Source organism: Ranitomeya imitator, chromosome 3 (assembly GCF_032444005.1).
Source record: "Ranitomeya imitator isolate aRanImi1 chromosome 3, aRanImi1.pri, whole genome shotgun sequence".
Lineage (NCBI taxonomy): Eukaryota > Metazoa > Chordata > Amphibia > Anura > Dendrobatidae > Ranitomeya > Ranitomeya imitator.
Window position 1 is genome coordinate 7,890,414 of NC_091284.1, and position 20,481 is coordinate 7,910,894.

General features: G+C 41.6%; 1 protein-coding gene across 1 annotated transcript in view; it reads left to right on the plus strand.

The window, feature by feature from the left end:
* Positions 1–20,481, plus strand: part of LOC138672454 (basement membrane-specific heparan sulfate proteoglycan core protein-like) — a 213,526-nt gene that overhangs the window by 178,872 nt on the left and 14,173 nt on the right. Inside the window, exon 10 of the mRNA XM_069760432.1 lies at positions 904–1,014. Within this exon, the coding sequence (XP_069616533.1) occupies positions 904–1,014 (111 nt within the window). The remainder of the gene's footprint in view (positions 1–903; positions 1,015–20,481) is intronic.

Consider the following 20,481-nt stretch of genomic DNA (forward strand, 5'->3'; position numbering starts at 1 on the left):
TCACCTCCTGTGATAGCGAGACGTCCGTCACCTCCTGTGATAGCAAGATGTCCGTAACCTCCTGTTACAGCTAGATGTCCGACACCTCCTGTTACAGCGAGAAAGACGAGCGGAGCAGGAGGCAGGAGCAGCAGTCAGGTGCATGGACGGTGCACCCGGTCCCAGGCTGTGTCCACAAGAGAAGCAACGGCGAAGTGAAGCAGTGAGTGAGTGAGTCTTCCTCCAAGTTCCTGGACCTTGTCCCAATGCATGGCGGAAAGGGGGTGGGGGGGTCAGAATTGCAGCCTGCTGTGAGCCTGGTTGTAGTCCTAGCCTAGACTGTCTGTCTGTATATACTAAATGGCTGGCAGTCTGTGCTATATACTGCGTGGGCTGTGCTATACAGTGTGTGGGCTGTGTTATATACTGCGTGGGCTGTTATACACTGCATGGGCTGTGCTATATACTACGTGGGCTGTTATACATTGCGTGGGCTGTGTTATACATTGCTTGGGCTGTGCTATATACTGTGTGGGCTGTGCTATATACTGCGTGGGCTGTGCTATATACTGCGTGGGCTGTGCTATGTACTACGTGGCTGTGCTCTATGCTACGTGGGCTGTTATATGCTACGTGGCCTGTGCTCTATACTACGTGGCCTGTGCTCTATACTACGTGGCCTGTGCTATATACTACGTGGCCTGTGCTATATGCTGTGTGGCTGTGCTATATGCTACGTGGGCTGTGTTATATGCTACTTGGCTGTGGTATATTTCTCTGCTGTATCTGTGCATCATGAATCATGGAATGTGTTAAAGAGGGGGGCCCACTGAGACTCTTTCACCTGGGGCCCTCAAAAACACTACTAATTAGAGAGAAAACCACATCTCATCACTGATCACTGTGCTCTGTTATATCCTGCAGAGGAGGAAAAGAAGATGGGAGCCCAGGGGTCTCACCACATCATCATTGCAGTCAGTGCGATTACCATCGTCATCATTGTCCTCATCACTGCACTGTGTTACTACAAGAACCGTAAGTACATTATCCGCCTGCTGTATCCTCCCCTGTACTACATATCTATATATACCAAAAATGGCAAAATGGAGTGCTGCCCAATCAAGTTTATTAAAAGTTCAACATTTACCATACAAGATGCATCAGAAAACGCGCGTCAGTGGTCTCGCCCGATCCTGTGCAATGATTTTTAATATGGTTAAGCGCTTTAACTAAACCTTTTATCACTAGTAGGCATATTATCACGAGTGGGCATATTGTCACGAGTAGGCATATTGTCCCGAGTAGGAATATTATCACTAGTAGGCATATTATCACGAGTAGGCATATTATCACGAGTAGGAATATTATCACGAGTAGGCATATTATCACGAGTAGGCATATTATCACTAGTAGGCATATTATCACGAGTAGGCATATTATCACGAGTAGGCATATTATCACGAGTAGGCATATTATCACTAGTAGGCATATTATCACGAGTAGGCATATTATCACTAGTAGGCATATTATCACGAGTAGGCATATTATCACTAGTAGGCATATTATCACTAGTAGGCATATTATCACTAGTAGGCATATTGTCACTAGTAGGCATATTATCACGAGTAGGCATATTGTCACGAGTAGGCATATTATCACTAATAGGCATATTATCACTAGTAGGCATATTATCACGAGTAGGCATATTGTCACTAGTAGGCATATTATCACGAGTAGGCATATTGTCACGAGTAGGCATATTATCACTAATAGGCATATTATCACTAGTAGGCATATTATCACGAGTAGGCATATTATCACTAGTAGGCATATTATCACGAGTAGGCATATTATCACGAGTAGGCATATTGTCACGAGTAGGCATATTATCACGAGTAGGCATATTATCACTAGTAGGCATATTATCACTAGTAGGCATATTATCACGAGTAGGCATATTATCACTAGTAGGCATATTATCACGAGTAGGCATATTATCACGAGTAGGCATATTATCACTAGTAGGCATATTGTCACTAGTAGGCATATTATCACGAGTAGGCATATTATCACTAGTAGGCATATTATCACTAGTAGGCATATTATCACTAGTAGGCATATTATCACTAGTAGGCATATTGTCACTAGTAGGCATATTATCACGAGTAGGCATATTGTCACGAGTAGGCATATTATCACTAATAGGCATATTATCACTAGTAGGCATATTATCACGAGTAGGCATATTGTCACTAGTAGGCATATTATCACGAGTAGGCATATTGTCACGAGTAGGCATATTATCACTAATAGGCATATTATCACGAGTAGGCATATTATCACTAGTAGGCATATTATCACGAGTAGGCATATTATCACGAGTAGGCATATTGTCACGAGTAGGCATATTATCACGAGTAGCATATTATCACTAGTAGGCATATTATCACTAGTAGGCATATTATCACGAGTAGGCATATTATCACTAGTAGGCATATTATCACGAGTAGGCATATTATCACGAGTAGGCATATTGTCCCGAGTAGGCATATTATCACTAGTAGGCATATTATCACGAGTAGGCATATTATCACTAGTAGGCATATTATCACGAGTAGGCATATTGTCACGAGTAGGCATATTATCACTAGTAGGCATATTATCACGAGTAGGCATATTATCACGAGTAGGCATATTATCACTAGTGGGCATATTATCACGAGTAGGAATATTATCACGAGTAGGCATATTATCACGAGTAGGCATATTATCACTAGTAGGCATATTATCACGAGTAGGCATATTGTCCCGAGTAGGCATATTATCACTAGTAGGCATATTATCACGAGTAGGCATATTATCACGAGTAGGCATATTATCACTAGTAGGCATATTATCACGAGTAGGCATATTATCACTAGTAGGCATATTATCACGAGTAGGCATATTATCACTAGTAGGCATATTGTCACTAGTAGGCATATTATCACGAGTAGGCATATTATCACTAGTAGGCATATTATCACTAGTAGGCATATTATCACGAGTAGGCATATTATCAAGAGTAGGCATATTATCACAAGTAGGCATATTGTCACGAGTAGGCATATTGTCACGAGTAGGCATATTATCACTAATAGGCATATTATCACGAGTAGGCATATTATCACTAGTAGGCATATTGTCACTAGTAGGCATATTATCACTAGTAGGCATATTATCACTAGTAGGCATATTATCACGAGTAGGCATATTATCAAGAGTAGGCATATTATCACAAGTAGGCATATTGTCACGAGTAGGCATATTGTCACGAGTAGGCATATTATCACTAATAGGCATATTATCACGAGTAGGCATATTATCACTAGTAGGCATATTGTCACTAATAGGCATATTATCACTAGTAGGCATATTATCACGAGTAGGCATATTATCACTAGTAGGCATATTATCACGAGTAGGCATATTGTCACGAGTAGGCATATTGTCACGAGTAGGCATATTATCACTAGTAGGCATATTATCAAGAGTAGGCATATTATCACTAGTAGGCATATTGTCACGAGTAGGCATATTATCACGAGTAGGCATATTATCACGAGTAGGCATATTGTCCCGAGTAGGCATATTATCACTAGTAGGCATATTATCACGAGTAGGCATATTATCACTAGTAGGCATATTATCAAGAGTAGGCATATTATCACTAGTAGGCATATTATCAAGAGTAGGCATATTATCACTAGTAGGCATATTGTCACGAGTAGGCATATTATCACGAGTAGGCATATTATCACGAGTAGGCATATTATCACGAGTAGGCATATTATCACTAGTAGGCATATTATCACGAGTAGGTATATTGTCACGAGTAGGCATATTATCACTAGTAGGCATATTATCGCGAGTAGGCATATTATCACTAGTAGGCATATTATCACTAGTAGGCATATTATCACGAGTAGGCATATTGTCACGAGTAGGCATATTATCACTAGTAGGCATATTATCACGAGTAGGCATATTATCACTAGTAGGCATATTATCACGAGTAGGCATATTATCACGAGTAGGCATATTGTCACGAGTAGGCATATTATCACGAGTAGGCATATTGTCCCGAGTAGGCATATTATCACTAGTAGGCATATTATCACTAGTAGGCATATTGTCACGAGTAGGCATATTGTTACTAGTGGGCATATTATCACGAGTAGGCATATTATCACGAGTAGGCATATTATCACGAGTAGGCATATTGTCACGAGTAGGCATATTATCACTAGTAGGCATATTATCACGAGTAGGCATATTATCACTAGTAGGCATATTATCACTAGTAGGCATATTATCACTAGTAGGCATATTGTCACGAGTAGGCATATTATCACTAGTAGGCATATTATCACTAGTAGGCATATTATCACTAGTAGGCATGTTATCACTAGTAGGCATATTATCACGAGTAGCCATATTATCACGAGTAGGCATATTATCACTAGTAGGCATATTATCACGAGTAGGCATATTGTCACGAGTAGGCATATTGTCACGAGTAGGCATATTGTCACGAGTAGGCATATTATCACTAGTAGGCATATTATCACTAGTAGGCATATTATCACGAGTAGGCATATTGTCACGAGTAGGCATATTATCACTAGTAGGCATATTGTCACGAGTAGGCATAATATCACGAGTAGGCATATTATCACTAGTAGGAATATTGTCACGAGTAGGCATATTATCGCTAGTAGGCATATTATCACTAGTAGGCATATTATCACTAGTAGGCATATTGTCACTAGTAGGCATATTATCACGAGTAGGCATATTGTCACGAGTAGGCATATTATCACTAGTAGGCATATTGTCACGAGTAGGCATAATATCACTAATAGGCATATTATCACTAGTAGGCATATTATCACGAGTAGGCATAATATCACGAGTAGGCATATTATCACTAGTAGGAATATTGTCACGAGTAGGCATATTATCGCTAGTAGGCATATTATCACTAGTAGGCATATTATCACTAGTAGGCATATTATCACGAGTAGGCATATTGTCACGAGTAGGCATATTATCACGAGTAGGCATATTATCACTAGTAGGAATATTGTCACGAGTAGGCATATTATCACTAGTAGGCATAATATCACGAGTAGGCATATTAAAACTAGTAGGCATATTATCACGAGTAGGCATAATATCACGAGTAGGCATATTATCACGAGTAGGCATATTATCACTAGTAGGAATATTGTCACGAGTAGGCATATTATCACTAGTAGGCATATTATCACGAGTAGGCATATTATCACTAGTAGGAATATTGTCACGAGTAGGCATATTATCACGAGTAGGCATATTATCACTAGTAGGCATATTATCACTAGTAGGCATATTATCACTAGTAGGCATATTATCACTAGTAGGCACATTATCACTAGTAGGCACATTATCACGAGTAGGCATATTATCACGAGTAGGCATATTATCACGAGTAGGCATATTATCACGAGTAGGCATATTGTCCCGAGTAGGCATATTATCACGAGTAGGCATATTGTCGCGAGTAGGCATATTATCACGAGTAGGCATATTATCACTAGTAGGCATATTATCACGAGTAGGCATATTGTCACGAGTAGGCATATTATCACGAGTAGGCATATTGTCACGAGTAGGCATATTATCACTAGTAGGCATATTATCACTAGTAGGCATATTGTCACGAGTAGGCATATTATCACGAGTAGGCATATTATCACTAGTAGGCATATTATCACGAGTAGGCATATTATCACGAGTAGGCATATTATCACGAGTAGGCATATTATCACTAGTAGGCATATTATCACGAGTAGGCATATTATCACTAGTAGGCATATTATCACTAGTAGGCATATTGTCACGAGTAGGCATATTATCACTAATAGGCATATTATCACTAGTAGGCATATTATCACTAGTAGGCATATTATCACAAGTAGGCATATTATCACGAGTAGGCATATTGTCACGAGTAGGCATATTATCACTAGAAGGCATATTATCACTAGTAGGCATATTATCACGAGTAGCATATTATCACGAGTAGGCATATTATCACTAGTAGGCATATTATCACGAGTAGGCATATTATCACTAGTAGGCATATTATCACTAGTAGGCATATTATCACGAGTAGGCATATTATCACTAGTAGGCATATTATCACGAGTAGGCATATTATCACTAGTAGGCATATTATCACGAGTAGGCATATTGTCCCGAGTAGGCATATTATCACTAGTAGGCATATTATCACTAGTAGGCATATTATCACTAGTAGGCATATTATCACTAGTAGGCATATTATCACTAGTAGGCATATTATCACAAGTAGGCATATTATCACGAGTAGGCATATTGTCACGAGTAGGCATATTATCACGAGTAGGCATATTGTCGCGAGTAGGCATATTATCACGAGTAGGCATATTATCACTAGTAGGCATATTATCACTAGTAGGCATATTATCACTAGTAGGCATATTGTCACGAGTAGGCATATTATCACGAGTAGGCATATTATCACTAGTAGGCATATTATCACGAGTAGGCATATTATCACGAGTAGGCATATTATCACGAGTAGGCATATTATCACTAGTAGGCATATTATCACGAGTAGGCATATTATCACTAGTAGGCATATTATCACTAGTAGGCATATTGTCACGAGTAGGCATATTGTCACTAATAGGCATATTATCACTAGTAGGCATATTATCACTAGTAGGCATATTGTCACGAGTAGGCATATTATCACTAGTAGGCATATTATCACGAGTAGGCATATTATCACTAGTAGGCATATTATCACTAGTAGGCATATTGTCACGAGTAGGCATATTATCACTAATAGGCATATTATCACTAGTAGGCATATTATCACTAGTAGGCATATTATCACTAGTAGGCATATTGTCACGAGTAGGCATATTATCACTAGTAGGCATATTATCACAAGTAGGCATATTATCACGAGTAGGCATATTATCACGAGTAGGCATATTGTCACGAGTAGGCATATTATCACTAGTAGGCATATTATCACTAGTAGGCATATTATCACTAGTAGGCATATTATCACTAGTAGGCATATTATCACTAGTAGGCATATTATCACTAGTAGGCATATTATCACGAGTAGGCATATTATCACTAGTAGGCATATTATCACTAGTAGGCATATTATCACTAGTAGGCATATTATCACGAGTAGGCATATTATCACGAGTAGGCATATTGTCACGAGTAGGCATATTATCACTAGTAGGCATATTATCACTAGTAGGCATATTATCACGAGTAGGCATATTATCACTAGTAGGAATATTATCACTAGTAGGCATATTATCACGAGTAGGCATATTATCACTAGTAGGCATATTATCACGAGTAGGCATATTATCACTAGTAGGCATATTATCACGAGTAGGCATATTATCACGAGTAGACATATTATCACTAGTAGGCATATTATCACGAGTAGGCATATTATCACTAGTAGGCATATTATCACGAGTAGGCATATTATCACGAGTAGGCATATTATCACGAGTAGGCATGTTATCACTAGTAGGCATATTATCACTAGTAGACATATTATCACTAGTAGGCATGTTATCACTAGTAGGCATATTATCACTAGTAGGCATATTATCACTAGTAGGCATATTATCACGAGTAGGCATATTATCACTAGTAGGCTGTTGTGAATTCTGTGGCTGAATTCACTCCTGTGGTCACAAGTGGTACTGCAGCTTCTGGGCTTCCTTCCTCAGGTGTTCTGGTGAGCTCATTAGCTGCTTCGTTACTTAACTCCACCTGATGCTGCTATCCTTGCTCCTAGTCAATGTTCCAGTGTTGGATCTGAGCTTCTCCTGATTGTTCCTGTGACCTGCTGCTCTGTATAGCTAAGTGCTTTTTTGCTATTTTGTTGTTTTTTTTCTGTCCAGCTTGTCTTTTGTTTTGCTGGAAGCTCTGAGACGCAAAGGGTGTAACGCCGTGCCGTTAGTCCGGCACGGTGGGTCTTTTTTGCCCCTTTGCGTGGTTTTTGCTTTAGGGTTTTTTGTAGACTGCAAAGTTCGCTTTACTGTCCTCGCTCTGTCTAAGATTATCGGGCCCCACTTTGCTGAATCTATTTCATCCCTACGTTTTGTCTTTTCATCTTACTCACAGTCATTATATGTGGGGGGCTGCCTTTTCCTTTGGGGTATTTCTCTGGGGGCAAGTCAGGCCTATTTTTCTGTCTTCAGGCTAGCTAGTTTCTTAGGTTGTGCCGAGTTGCCTAGGTAGTTGTTAGGCGCAATCCACAACCACTTTTAGTTGTGTTTAGGATAGGATCAGGTGTGTGGTCTACAGAGTTTCCACGTCTCAGAGCTCGTTTCTTTGTTTTTGGGTATTTGTCAGATCACTGTGTGCGCTCGGATCGCTAGGCACACTGTGTCTCTGGATTGCCTTCATAACACCTTTCATTAGCAGACATAACAGTACTAGGAGACAACTAATGATTCTCAATAGAGGGAAAGAAAAAGTTCTGACATCATTTTTTTTTTTTTTTTTTTTTTTCCTCTGCTCTGTGTTCACTTTTTTTTTTTTTCCCCTAGACATTTGGGTGTTTCTGGACACAGGTGTGGACATGGATATTCAGGGTCTGTGCTCTTCAATGGATAATCTCGTTATAAATGTACAAAAGATTCAAGATACTATTGATCAGAAATATATGCTAGAATCAAGAATTCCTATTCCTGATTTGTTTTTTGGAGATAGAACGAAGTTTCTAAGTTTCAAAAATAATTGTAAGCTATTTCTGGCCTTGAAACCTCATTCTTCTGGTAATCCTAGTCAACAGGTTTTGATTATTATTTCTTTTTTGCGCGGCGACCCTCAAGACTGGGCATTTTCTCTTGCGCCAGGAGACCCTGCATTGAGTAGTGTCGATGCGTTTTTCCTGGCACTCGGATTACTGTACGATGAGCCTAATTCGGTGGATCAGGCTGAGAAAAATTTGCTGGCTTTGTGCCAGGGTCAGGATGATATAGAAGTATATTGTCAGAAATTTAGGAAGTGGTCAGTACTTACTCAGTGGAATGAATCTGCGCTGGCAGCTTTGTTCAGAAAGGGTCTCTCTGAGGCTCTTAAGGATGTCATGGTGGGATTTCCTATGCCTGCTGGTTTGAATGAGTCTTTGTCTTTGGCCATTCAGATCGGTCGACGCTTGCGCGAGCGTAAATCTGTGCACCATTTGGCGGTATTGCCTGAGGTTAAACCTGAGCCTATGCAGTGCGATAGGACTATGACCAGAGTTGAACGGCAGGAATACAGACGTCTGAATGGGCTATGTTTCTACTGTGGTGATTCCACTCATGCTATCTCCGATTGTCCTAAGCGCACTAAGCGGTCCGCTAGGTCTGCCGTCATTGGTACTGTACAGTCCAAATTCCTTCTGTCCATTACCTTGATATGCTCTTTGTCGTCCTTTTCTGTCATGGCGTTTGTGGATTCAGGCGCTGCCCTGAATCTGATGGATTTGGATTATGCTAAACGTTGTGGGTTTTTCTTGGAGCCTTTGCGGTGTCCTATTCCATTGAGAGGAATTGATGCTACACCTTTGGCCAAGAATAAACCTCAGTACTGGGCCCAGCTGACCATGTGCATGGCTCCTGCACATCAGGAAGTTATTCGCTTTCTGGTGCTACATAATCTGCATGATGTGGTCGTGTTGGGGTTGCCATGGCTACAAACCCATAATCCAGTATTGGATTGGAATTCCATGTCGGTATCCAGCTGGGGTTGTCAGGGGGTACATGGTGATGTTCCATTTTTGTCGATTTCGTCATCCACCCCTTCTGAGGTCCCAGAGTTCTTGTCTGATTATCAGGATGTATTTGAAGAGCCCAAGTCCGATGCCCTACCTCCGCATAGGGACTGTGATTGTGCTATCAATTTGATTCCTGGTAGTAAATTCCCTAAAGGTCGATTATTTAATTTATCCGTGCCCGAACACGCCGCTATGCGCAGTTATGTGAAGGAATCCCTAGAGAAGGGACATATTCACCCATCGTCATCACCACTGGGAGCAGGGTTCTTCTTTGTAGCCAAGAAGGATGGTTCGCTGAGACCGTGTATTGATTACCGCCTTCTTAATAAGATCACTGTTAAATTTCAGTATCCCTTGCCATTGTTATCTGACTTGTTTGCTCGGATTAAGGGGGCTAGTTGGTTCACTAAGATAGATCTTCGTGGTGCGTATAATCTGGTGAGAATCAGGCAAGGAGATGAATGGAAAACTGCATTCAATACGCCCGAGGGTCATTTTGAGTATCTAGTGATGCCGTTCGGACTTGCCAATGCTCCATCAGTGTTTCAATCCTTTATGCATGACATCTTCCGTGAGTACCTGGATAAATTCCTGATTGTTTACTTGGATGACATTTTGATCTTCTCAGATGATTGGGAGTCTCATGTGAAGCAGGTCAGAATGGTTTTTCAGGTCCTGCGTGCTAACTCTTTGTTTGTGAAGGGATCAAAGTGTCTCTTCGGTGTCCAGAAAGTTTCATTTTTGGGGTTCATCTTTACCCCTTCTACTATCGAGATGGATCCAGTTAAGGTCCAAGCCATCCAGGATTGGATTCAGCCGACATCTCTGAAAAGTCTGCAAAAGGTCCTGGGCTTTGCTAATTTTTATCGTCGCTTCATCTGTAATTTTTCTAGCATTGCCAAACCATTGACCGATTTGACCAAGAAGGGTGCTGATTTGGTTAATTGGTCTTCTGCTGCTGTGGAAGCTTTTCAGGAGTTGAAGCGTCGTTTTTGTTCTGCCCCAGTGTTGTGTCAGCCAGATGTTTCTCTTCCGTTCCAGGTCGAGGTTGATGCTTCTGAGATTGGAGCAGGGGCGGTTTTGTCACAGAGAGGTTCTGATTGCTCAGTGATGAAACCATGTGCTTTCTTTTCCAGGAAGTTTTCGGCCGCTAAGCGTAATTATGATGTGGGCAACCGAGAGTTGCTGGCCATGAAGTGGGCATTCGAGGAGTGGCGTCATTGGCTTGAAGGAGCTAAGCATCGCGTGGTGGTATTGACTGATCATAAGAACTTGACTTATCTCGAGTCTGCCAAGCGCTTGAATCCTAGACAGGCCCGTTGGTCGTTATTTTTTGCCCGCTTCGACTTTGTGATTTCGTACCTTCCGGGCTCTAAAAATGTGAAGGCGGATGCTCTGTCTAGGAGTTTTGTGCCCGACTCTCCGGGTTTATCTGAGCCAGCGGGTATCCTCAAGGAAGGAGTCATTGTGTCTGCCATCTCCCCTGATTTGCGGCGGGTGCTGCAAAAATTTCAGGCGAATAAACCTGATCGTTGTCCAGCGGAGAAACTGTTTGTCCCTGATAGGTGGACTAATAAACTTATCTCTGAACTTCATTGTTCGGTGTTGGCTGGTCATCCTGGAATCTTTGGTACCAGAGAGTTAGTGGCTAGATCCTTCTGGTGGCCATCTCTGTCACGGGATGTACGTATTTTTGTGCAGTCCTGTGGGATTTGTGCTAGGGCTAAGCCCTCCTGTTCTCGTGCCAGTGGGTTGCTTTTGCCCTTGCCGGTCCCAAAGAGGCCTTGGACACATATTTCGATGGATTTCATTTCTGACCTTCCCGTTTCTCAAAAGATGTCAGTTATTTGGGTGGTCTGTGATCGCTTTTCTAAAATGGTCCATCTGGTGCCCTTGGCTAAATTGCCTTCCTCCTCTGATTTGGTACCTTTGTTCTTTCAGCATGTGGTTCGGTTGCATGGCATTCCTGAGAATATTGTTTCTGACAGAGGTTCCCAGTTTGTTTCAAGGTTCTGGCGAGCCTTTTGTGGTAGGATGGGCATTGACCTATCCTTTTCCTCGGCTTTCCATCCTCAGACTAATGGCCAGACCGAACGAACCAATCAGACCTTGGAAACATATCTGAGATGTTTTGTTTCTGCAGACCAGGATGATTGGGTGTCCTTTTTGCCGTTGGCTGAGTTCGCCCTTAATAATCGGGCCAGCTCGGCTACCTTGGTTTCTCCATTTTTTTGCAATTCTGGGTTCCATCCTCGTTTCTCTTCAGGACAGGTTGAGTCTTCGGACTGTCCTGGTGTGGATTCTGTGGTGGACAGGTTGCAGCAGATCTGGACTCAGGTAGTGGACAATTTGACCTTGTCCCAGGAGAAGGCTCAACTTTTTGCTAATCGCAGACGCCGTGTGGGTCCCCGACTTCGTGTTGGGGATCTGGTTTGGTTATCTTCTCGTCATATTCCTATGAAGGTTTCCTCTCCTAAATTTAAACCTCGTTTTATTGGTCCGTATAGGATTTCTGAGATTCTCAATCCTGTGTCTTTTCGTCTGACCCTCCCAGACTCCTTTTCCATACATAATGTATTCCATAGGTCGTTGTTGAGGAGATACGTGGCACCTATGGTTCCATCTGTGGAGCCTCCTGCCCCGGTTTTGGTGGAGGGGGAATTGGAGTATATTGTGGAGAAGATTTTGGATTCTCGTGTTTCTAGACGGAAACTCCAGTATCTGGTTAAATGGAAGGGTTATGCTCAGGAAGATAATTCCTGGGTTTTTGCCTCTGATGTTCATGCTCCCGATCTTGTTCGTGCCTTTCATGCGGCTCATCCTGGTAGGCCTGGGGGATCTGGTGAGGGTTCGGTGACCCCTCCTCAAGGGGGGGGGTACTGTTGTGAATTCTGTGGCTGAATTCACTCCTGTGGTCACAAGTGGTACTGCAGCTTCTGGGCTTCTTTCCTCAGGTGTTCTGGTGAGCTCATTAGCTGCTTCGTTACTTAACTCCACCTGATGCTGCTATCCTTGCTCCTAGTCAATGTTCCAGTGTTGGATCTGAGCTTCTCCTGATTGTTCCTGTGACCTGCTGCTCTGTATAGCTAAGTGCTTTTTTGCTATTTTGTTGTTTTTTTTCTGTCCAGCTTGTCTTTTGTTTTGCTGGAAGCTCTGAGACGCAAAGGGTGTACCGCCGTGCCGTTAGTCCGGCACGGTGGGTCTTTTTGCCCCCTTTGCGTGGTTTTTGCTTTAGGGTTTTTTGTAGACTGCAAAGTTCGCTTTACTGTCCTCGCTCTGTCTAAGATTATCGGGCCCCACTTTGCTGAATCTATTTCATCCCTACGTTTTGTCTTTTTACCTTACTCACAGTCATTATATGTGGGGGGCTGCCTTTTCCTTTGGGGTATTTCTCTGGGGGCAAGTCAGGCCTATTTTTCTGTCTTCAGGCTAGCTAGTTTCTTAGGTTGTGCCGAGTTGCCTAGGTAGTTGTTAGGCGCAATCCACAACCACTTTTAGTTGTGTTTAGGATAGGATCAGGTGTGTGGTCTACAGAGTTTCCACGTCTCAGAGCTCGTTTCTTTGTTTTTGGGTATTTGTCAGATCACTGTGTGCGCTCGGATCGCTAGGCACACTGTGTCTCTGGATTGCCTTCATAACACCTTTCATTAGCAGACATAACAGTAGGCATATTATCACGAGTAGGCATATTATCACTAGTAGGCATATTATCACTAGTAGGCATATTATCACGAGTAGGCATATTATCACTAGTAGCCATATTGTCACTAGTAGGCATATTATCACGAGTAGGCATATTATCACGAGTAGGCATATTATCACTAGTAGGCATATTATCACGAGTAGGCATATTATCACTAGTAGGCATATTATCACTAGTAGGCATATTATCACGAGTAGGCATATTATCACTAGTAGGCATATTATCACTAGTAGGCATATTATCACGAGTAGGCATATTATCACGAGTAGGCATATTGTCACGAGTAGGCATATTATCACTAGTAGGCATATTATCGCGAGTAGGCATATTATCACTAGTAGGCATATTATCACTAGTAGGCATATTATCACGAGTAGGCATATTGTCACGAGTAGGCATATTATCACTAGTAGGCATATTATCACGAGTAGGCATATTATCACTAGTAGGCATATTATCACGAGTAGGCATATTATCACGAGTAGGCATATTGTCACGAGTAGGCATATTATCACGAGTAGGCATATTGTCCCGAGTAGGCATATTATCACTAGTAGGCATATTATCACTAGTAGGCATATTGTCACGAGTAGGCATATTGTTACTAGTGGGCATATTATCACGAGTAGGCATATTATCACGAGTAGGCATATTGTTACGAGTAGGCATATTATCACTAGTAGGCATATTATCACTAGTAGACATATTATCACGAGTAGGCATATTATCACTAGTAGGCATATTATCACTAGTAGGCATATTGTCACGAGTAGGCATATTATCACTAGTAGGCATATTATCACATGTAGGCATATTATCACTAGTAGGCATATTATCACTAGTAGGCATATTATCACTAGTAGGCATATTATCACGAGTAGGCATATTATCACGAGTAGGCATATTATCACTAGTAGGCATATTATCACGAGTAGGCATATTGTCACGAGTAGGCATATTGTCACGAGTAGGCATATTGTCACGAGTAGGCATATTATCACTAGAAGGCATATTATCACTAGTAGGCATATTATCACGAGTAGGCATATTGTCACGAGTAGGCATATTATCACTAGTAGGCATATTATCACGAGTAGGCATAATATCACGAGTAGGCATATTATCACTAGTAGGAATATTGTCACGAGTAGGCATATTGTCACTAGTAGGCATATTATCACTAGTAGGCATATTATCATTAGTAGGCATATTATCACGAGTAGGCATATTGTCACGAGTAGGCATATTATCACTAGTAGGAATATTGTCACGAGTAGGCATATTATCACTAGTAGGCATATTATCACGAGTAGGCATATTATCACTAGTAGGAATATTGTCACGAGTAGGCATATTATCACTAGTAGGCATATTATCACGAGTAGGCATAATATCACGAGTAGGCATATTATCACTAGTAGGCATATTATCACGAGTAGGCATATTATCACTAGTAGGAATATTGTCACGAGTAGGCATATTATCACTAGTAGGCATATTATCACGAGTAGGCATAATATCACGAGTAGGCATATTATCACTAGTAGGCATAATATCACGAGTAGGCATATTATCACTAGTAGGAATATTGTCACGAGTAGGCATATTATCACGAGTAGGCATATTATCACTAGTAGGCATATTATCACTAGTAGGAATATTGTCACGAGTAGGCATATTATCACGAGTAGGCATATTATCACTAGTAGGCATATTATCACTAGTAGGCATATTATCACTAGTAGGCATATTATCACTAGTAGGCATATTATCACGAGTAGGCATATTATCACTAGTAGGCACATTATCACGAGTAGGCATATTATCACGAGTAGGCATATTATCACGAGTAGGCATATTATCACGAGTAGGCATATTATCACGAGTAGGCATATTGTCCCGAGTAGGCATATTATCACTAGTAGGCATATTATCACAAGTAGGCATATTATCACGAGTAGGCATATTGTCACGAGTAGGCATATTATCACGAGTAGGCATATTATCACTAGTAGGCATATTATCACTAGTAGGCATATTATCACTAGTAGGCATATTATCACTAGTAGGCATATTATCACGAGTAGGCATATTATCACTAGTAGGCATATTATCACGAGTAGGCATATTATCACTAGTAGGCATATTATCACTAGTAGGCATATTGTCACGAGTAGGCATATTATCACGAGTAGGCATATTATCACTAGCAGGCATATTATCACGAGTAGGCATATTATCACTAGTAGGCATATTATCATGAGTAGGCATATTATCACTAGTAGACATATTATCACTAGTAGGCATATTATCACTAGTAGGCATATTGTCACGAGTAGGCATATTATCACGAGTAGGCATATTATCACTAGTAGGCATATTATCACTAGTAGGCATATTATCACTAGTAGGCATATTGTCACGAGTAGGCATATTATCACGAGTAGGCATATTGTCACGAGTAGGCATATTATGGGTTAATTGGGTAAGGAGCTGATATTTTGATCTATCCTTTAACCCTTCCTGTTGATATGTGACTATTGTCCCTCCATCTGATTATTTTCGCCCCATGCCTGGTCTTTCTTTCGGTGGAACCAAGGCCACATTTTGACCCGATCAGACATAATGGTTCTCTTTGATGCAGCAATTGATTTCACGTTCAATACTCGGCTGTTATGTCTGCTAATGAAAGGTGTAATGAAGGCAATCCAGAGACACAGAGTGCCTAGCGATCCGAGCGCACACAGTGATCTGACAAATACCAAAAAACAAAAGAACGAGCTCTGAGACGTGGAAACTCTGTAGACTGCACACCTGATCCTATCCTAAACACAACTAATAGCGGCTGTGGATTGCGCCTAGCAACTACCTATGCAACTCGGCACAGCCTAAGAAACTAGCTAGCCTGAAGATAGAAAAATAGGCCTGACTTGCCCCCAGAGAAATACCCCAAAGGAAAAGGCAGCCCCCCACATATAATGACTGTGAGTAAGATGAAAAGACAAAACGTAGGGATGAAATAGATTCAGCAAAGTGGGGCCCGATAATCTTAGACAGAGCGAGGATAGTAAAGCAAACTTTGCAGTCTACAAAAAACCCTAAAGCAAAAACCACGCAAAGGGGGCAAAAAAGACCCACCGTGCCGAACTAACGGCACGGCGGTACACCCTTTGCTTCTCAGAGCTACCAGCAAAACAAAAGACAAGCTGGACAGAAAAAAAGCAACAAAATAGCAAAAAAGCACTTAGCTATACAGAGCAGCAGGTCACAGGAACAATCAGGAGAAGCTCAGATCCAACACTGGAACATTGACAAGGAGCAGGGATAGCAGCATCAGGCGGAGTTAAGTAACGAAGCAGTTAACAAGCTCACCAGAACACCTGAGGAAGGAAGTTCAGAAGCTGGAGAGGAGGAGGGGTTTGTCTCTATGTAAAGTCTTGTCTAAAGTCCACTTTAAGGGAGGATATTAGCGAAGGGAATGAGGATGTCGAGTCCATATGGGTTGAAATTCATGGAGGGAAAAATGGTAACAAAATTCTCATTGGGGTCTGTTACAAACCCCCAAATATAACAGAAAGCATGGAAAGTCTACTTCTAAAGCAGATAGATGAAGCTGCAACCCATAATGAGGTCCTGGTTATGGGGGACTTTAACTACCCGGATATTAACTGGGAAACAGAAACCTGTGAAACCCATAAAGGCAACAGGTTTCTGCTAATAACCAAGAAAAATTATCTTTCACAATTGGTGCAGAATCCAACCAGAGGAGCAGCACTTTTAGACCTAATACTATCTAATAGACCTGACAGAATAACAAATCTGCAGGTGGTCGGGCATCTAGGAAATAGCGACCACAATATTGTACAGTTTCACCTGTCTTTCACTAGGGGGACTTGTCAGGGAGTCACAAAAACATTGAACTTTAGGAAGGCAAAGTTTGACCAGCTTAGAGATGCCCTTAATCTGGTAGACTGGGACAATATCCTCAGAAATGAGAATACAGATAATAAATGGGAAATGTTTAAGAACATCCTAAATAGGCAGTGTAAGCGGTTTATACCTTGTGGGAATAAAAGGACTAGAAATAGGAAAAACCCAATGTGGCTAAACAAAGAAGTAAGACAGGCAATTAACAGTAAAAAGAAAGCATTTGCACTACTAAAGCAGGATGGCACCATTGAAGCTCTAAAAAATTATAGGGAGAAAAATACTTTATCTAAAAAACTAATTAAAGCTGCCAAAAAGGAAACAGAGAAGCACATTGCTAAGGAGAGTAAAACTAATCCCAAACTGTTCTTCAACTACATCAATAGTAAAAGAATAAAAACTGAAAATGTAGGCCCCTTAAAAAATAGTGAGGAAAGAATGGTTGTAGATGACGAGGAAAAAGCTAACATATTAAACACCTTCTTCTCCACGGTATTCACGGTGGAAAATGAAATGCTAGGTGAAATCCCAAGAAACAATGAAAACCCTATATTAAGGGTCACCAATCTAACCCAAGAAGAGGTGCGAAACCGGCTAAATAAGATTAAAATAGATAAATCTCCGGGTCCGGATGGCATACACCCACGAGTACTAAGAGAACTAAGCAATGTAATAGATAAACCATTATTTCTTATTTTTAGGGACTCTATAGCGACAGGGTCTGTTCCGCAGGACTGGCGCATAGCAAATGTGGTGCCAATATTCAAAAAGGGCTCTAAAAGTGAACCTGGAAATTATAGGCCAGTAAGTCTAACCTCTATTGTTGGTAAAATATTTGAAGGGTTTCTGAGGGATGTTATTCTGGATTATCTCAATGAGAATAACTGTTTAACTCCATATCAGCATGGGTTTATGAGAAATCGCTCCTGTCAAACCAATCTAATCAGTTTTTATGAAGAGGTAAGCTATAGACTGGACCACGGTGAGTCATTGGACGTGGTATATCTCGATTTTTCCAAAGCGTTTGATACCGTGCCGCACAAGAGGTTGGTACACAAAATGAGAATGCTTGGTCTGGGGGAAAATGTGTGTAAATGGGTTAGTAACTGGCTTAGTGATAGAAAGCAGAGGGTGGTTATAAATGGTATAGTCTCTAACTGGGTCGCTGTGACCAGTGGGGTACCGCAGGGGTCAGTATTGGGACCTGTTCTCTTCAACATATTCATTAATGATCTGGTAGAAGGTTTACACAGTAAAATATCGATATTTGCAGATGATACAAAACTATGTAAAGCAGTTAATACAAGAGAATATAGTATTCTGCTACAGATGGATCTGGATAAGTTGGAAACTTGGGCTGAAAGGTGGCAGATGAGGTTTAACAATGATAAATGTAAGGTTATACACATGGGAAGAGGGAATCAATATCACCATTACACACTGAACGGGAAACCACTGGGTAAATCTGACAGGGAGAAGGACTTGGGGATCCTAGTTAATGATAAACTTACCTGGAGCAGCCAGTGCCAGGCAGCAGCTGCCAAGGCAAACAGGATCATGGGGTGCATTAAAAGAGGTCTGGATACACATGATGAGAGCATTATACTGCCTCTGTACAAATCCCTAGTTAGACCGCACATGGAGTACTGTGTCCAGTTTTGGGCACCGGTGCTCAGGAAGGATATAATGGAACTAGAGAGAGTACAAAGGAGGGCAACAAAATTAATAAAGGGGATGGGAGAACTACAATACCCAGATAGATTAGCGAAATTAGGATTATTTAGTCTAGAAAAAAGACGACTGAGGGGCGATCTAATAACCATGTATAAGTATATAAGGGGACAATACAAATATCTCGCTGAGGATCTGTTTATACCAAGGAAGGTGACGGGCACAAGGGAGCATTCTTTGCGTCTGGAGGAGAGAAGGTTTTTCCACCAACATAGAAGAGGATTCTTTACTGTTAGGGCAGTGAGAATCTGGAATTGCTTGCCTGAGGAGGTGGTGATGGCGAACTCAGTCGAGGGGTTCAAGAGAGGCCTGGATGTCTTCCTGGAGCAGAACAATATTGTATCATACAATTATTAGGTTCTGTAGAAGGACGTAGATCTGGGTATTTATTATGATGGAATATAGGCTGAACTGGATGGACAAATGTCTTTTTTCGGCCTTACTAACTATGTTACTATGTTACTATGTTACTTGTGACCACAGGAGTGAATTCAGCCACAGAATTCACAACAGTACCCCCCCCCTTGAGGAGGGGTCACCGAACCCTCACCAGAGCCCCCAGGCCGACCAGGATGAGCCGCATGAAAGGCACGAACAAGATCGGGAGCATGAACATCAGAGGCAAAAACCCAGGAATTATCTTCCTGAGCATAACCCTTCCATTTAACCAGATACTGGAGTTTCCGTCTAGAAACACGAGAATCCAAAATCTTCTCCACAATATACTCCAATTCCCCCTCCACCAAAACCGGGGCAGGAGGCTCAACAGATGGAACCATAGGTGCCACGTATCTCCGCAACAACGACCTATGGAATACATTATGTATGGAAAAGGAGTCTGGGAGGGTCAAACGAAAAGACACAGGATTGAGAACCTCAGAAATCCTATACGGACCAATAAAACGAGGTTTAAATTTAGGAGAGGAAACCTTCATAGGAATATGACGAGAAGATAACCAAACCAGATCCCCAACACGAAGTCGGGGACCCATACGGCGTCTGCGATTAGCGAAAAGTTGAGCCTTTTCCTGGGACAAGGTCAAATTGTCCACTACCTGAGTCCAGATCTGCTGCAACCTGTCCACCACAGAATCCACACCAGGACAGTCCGAAGACTCAACCTGTCCTGAAGAGAAACGAGGATGGAACCCAGAATTGCAAAAAAATGGAGAAACCAAGGTAGCCGAGCTGGCCCAATTATTAAGGGCGAACTCAGCCAACGGCAAAAAGGACACCCAATCATCCTGGTCAGCAGAAACAA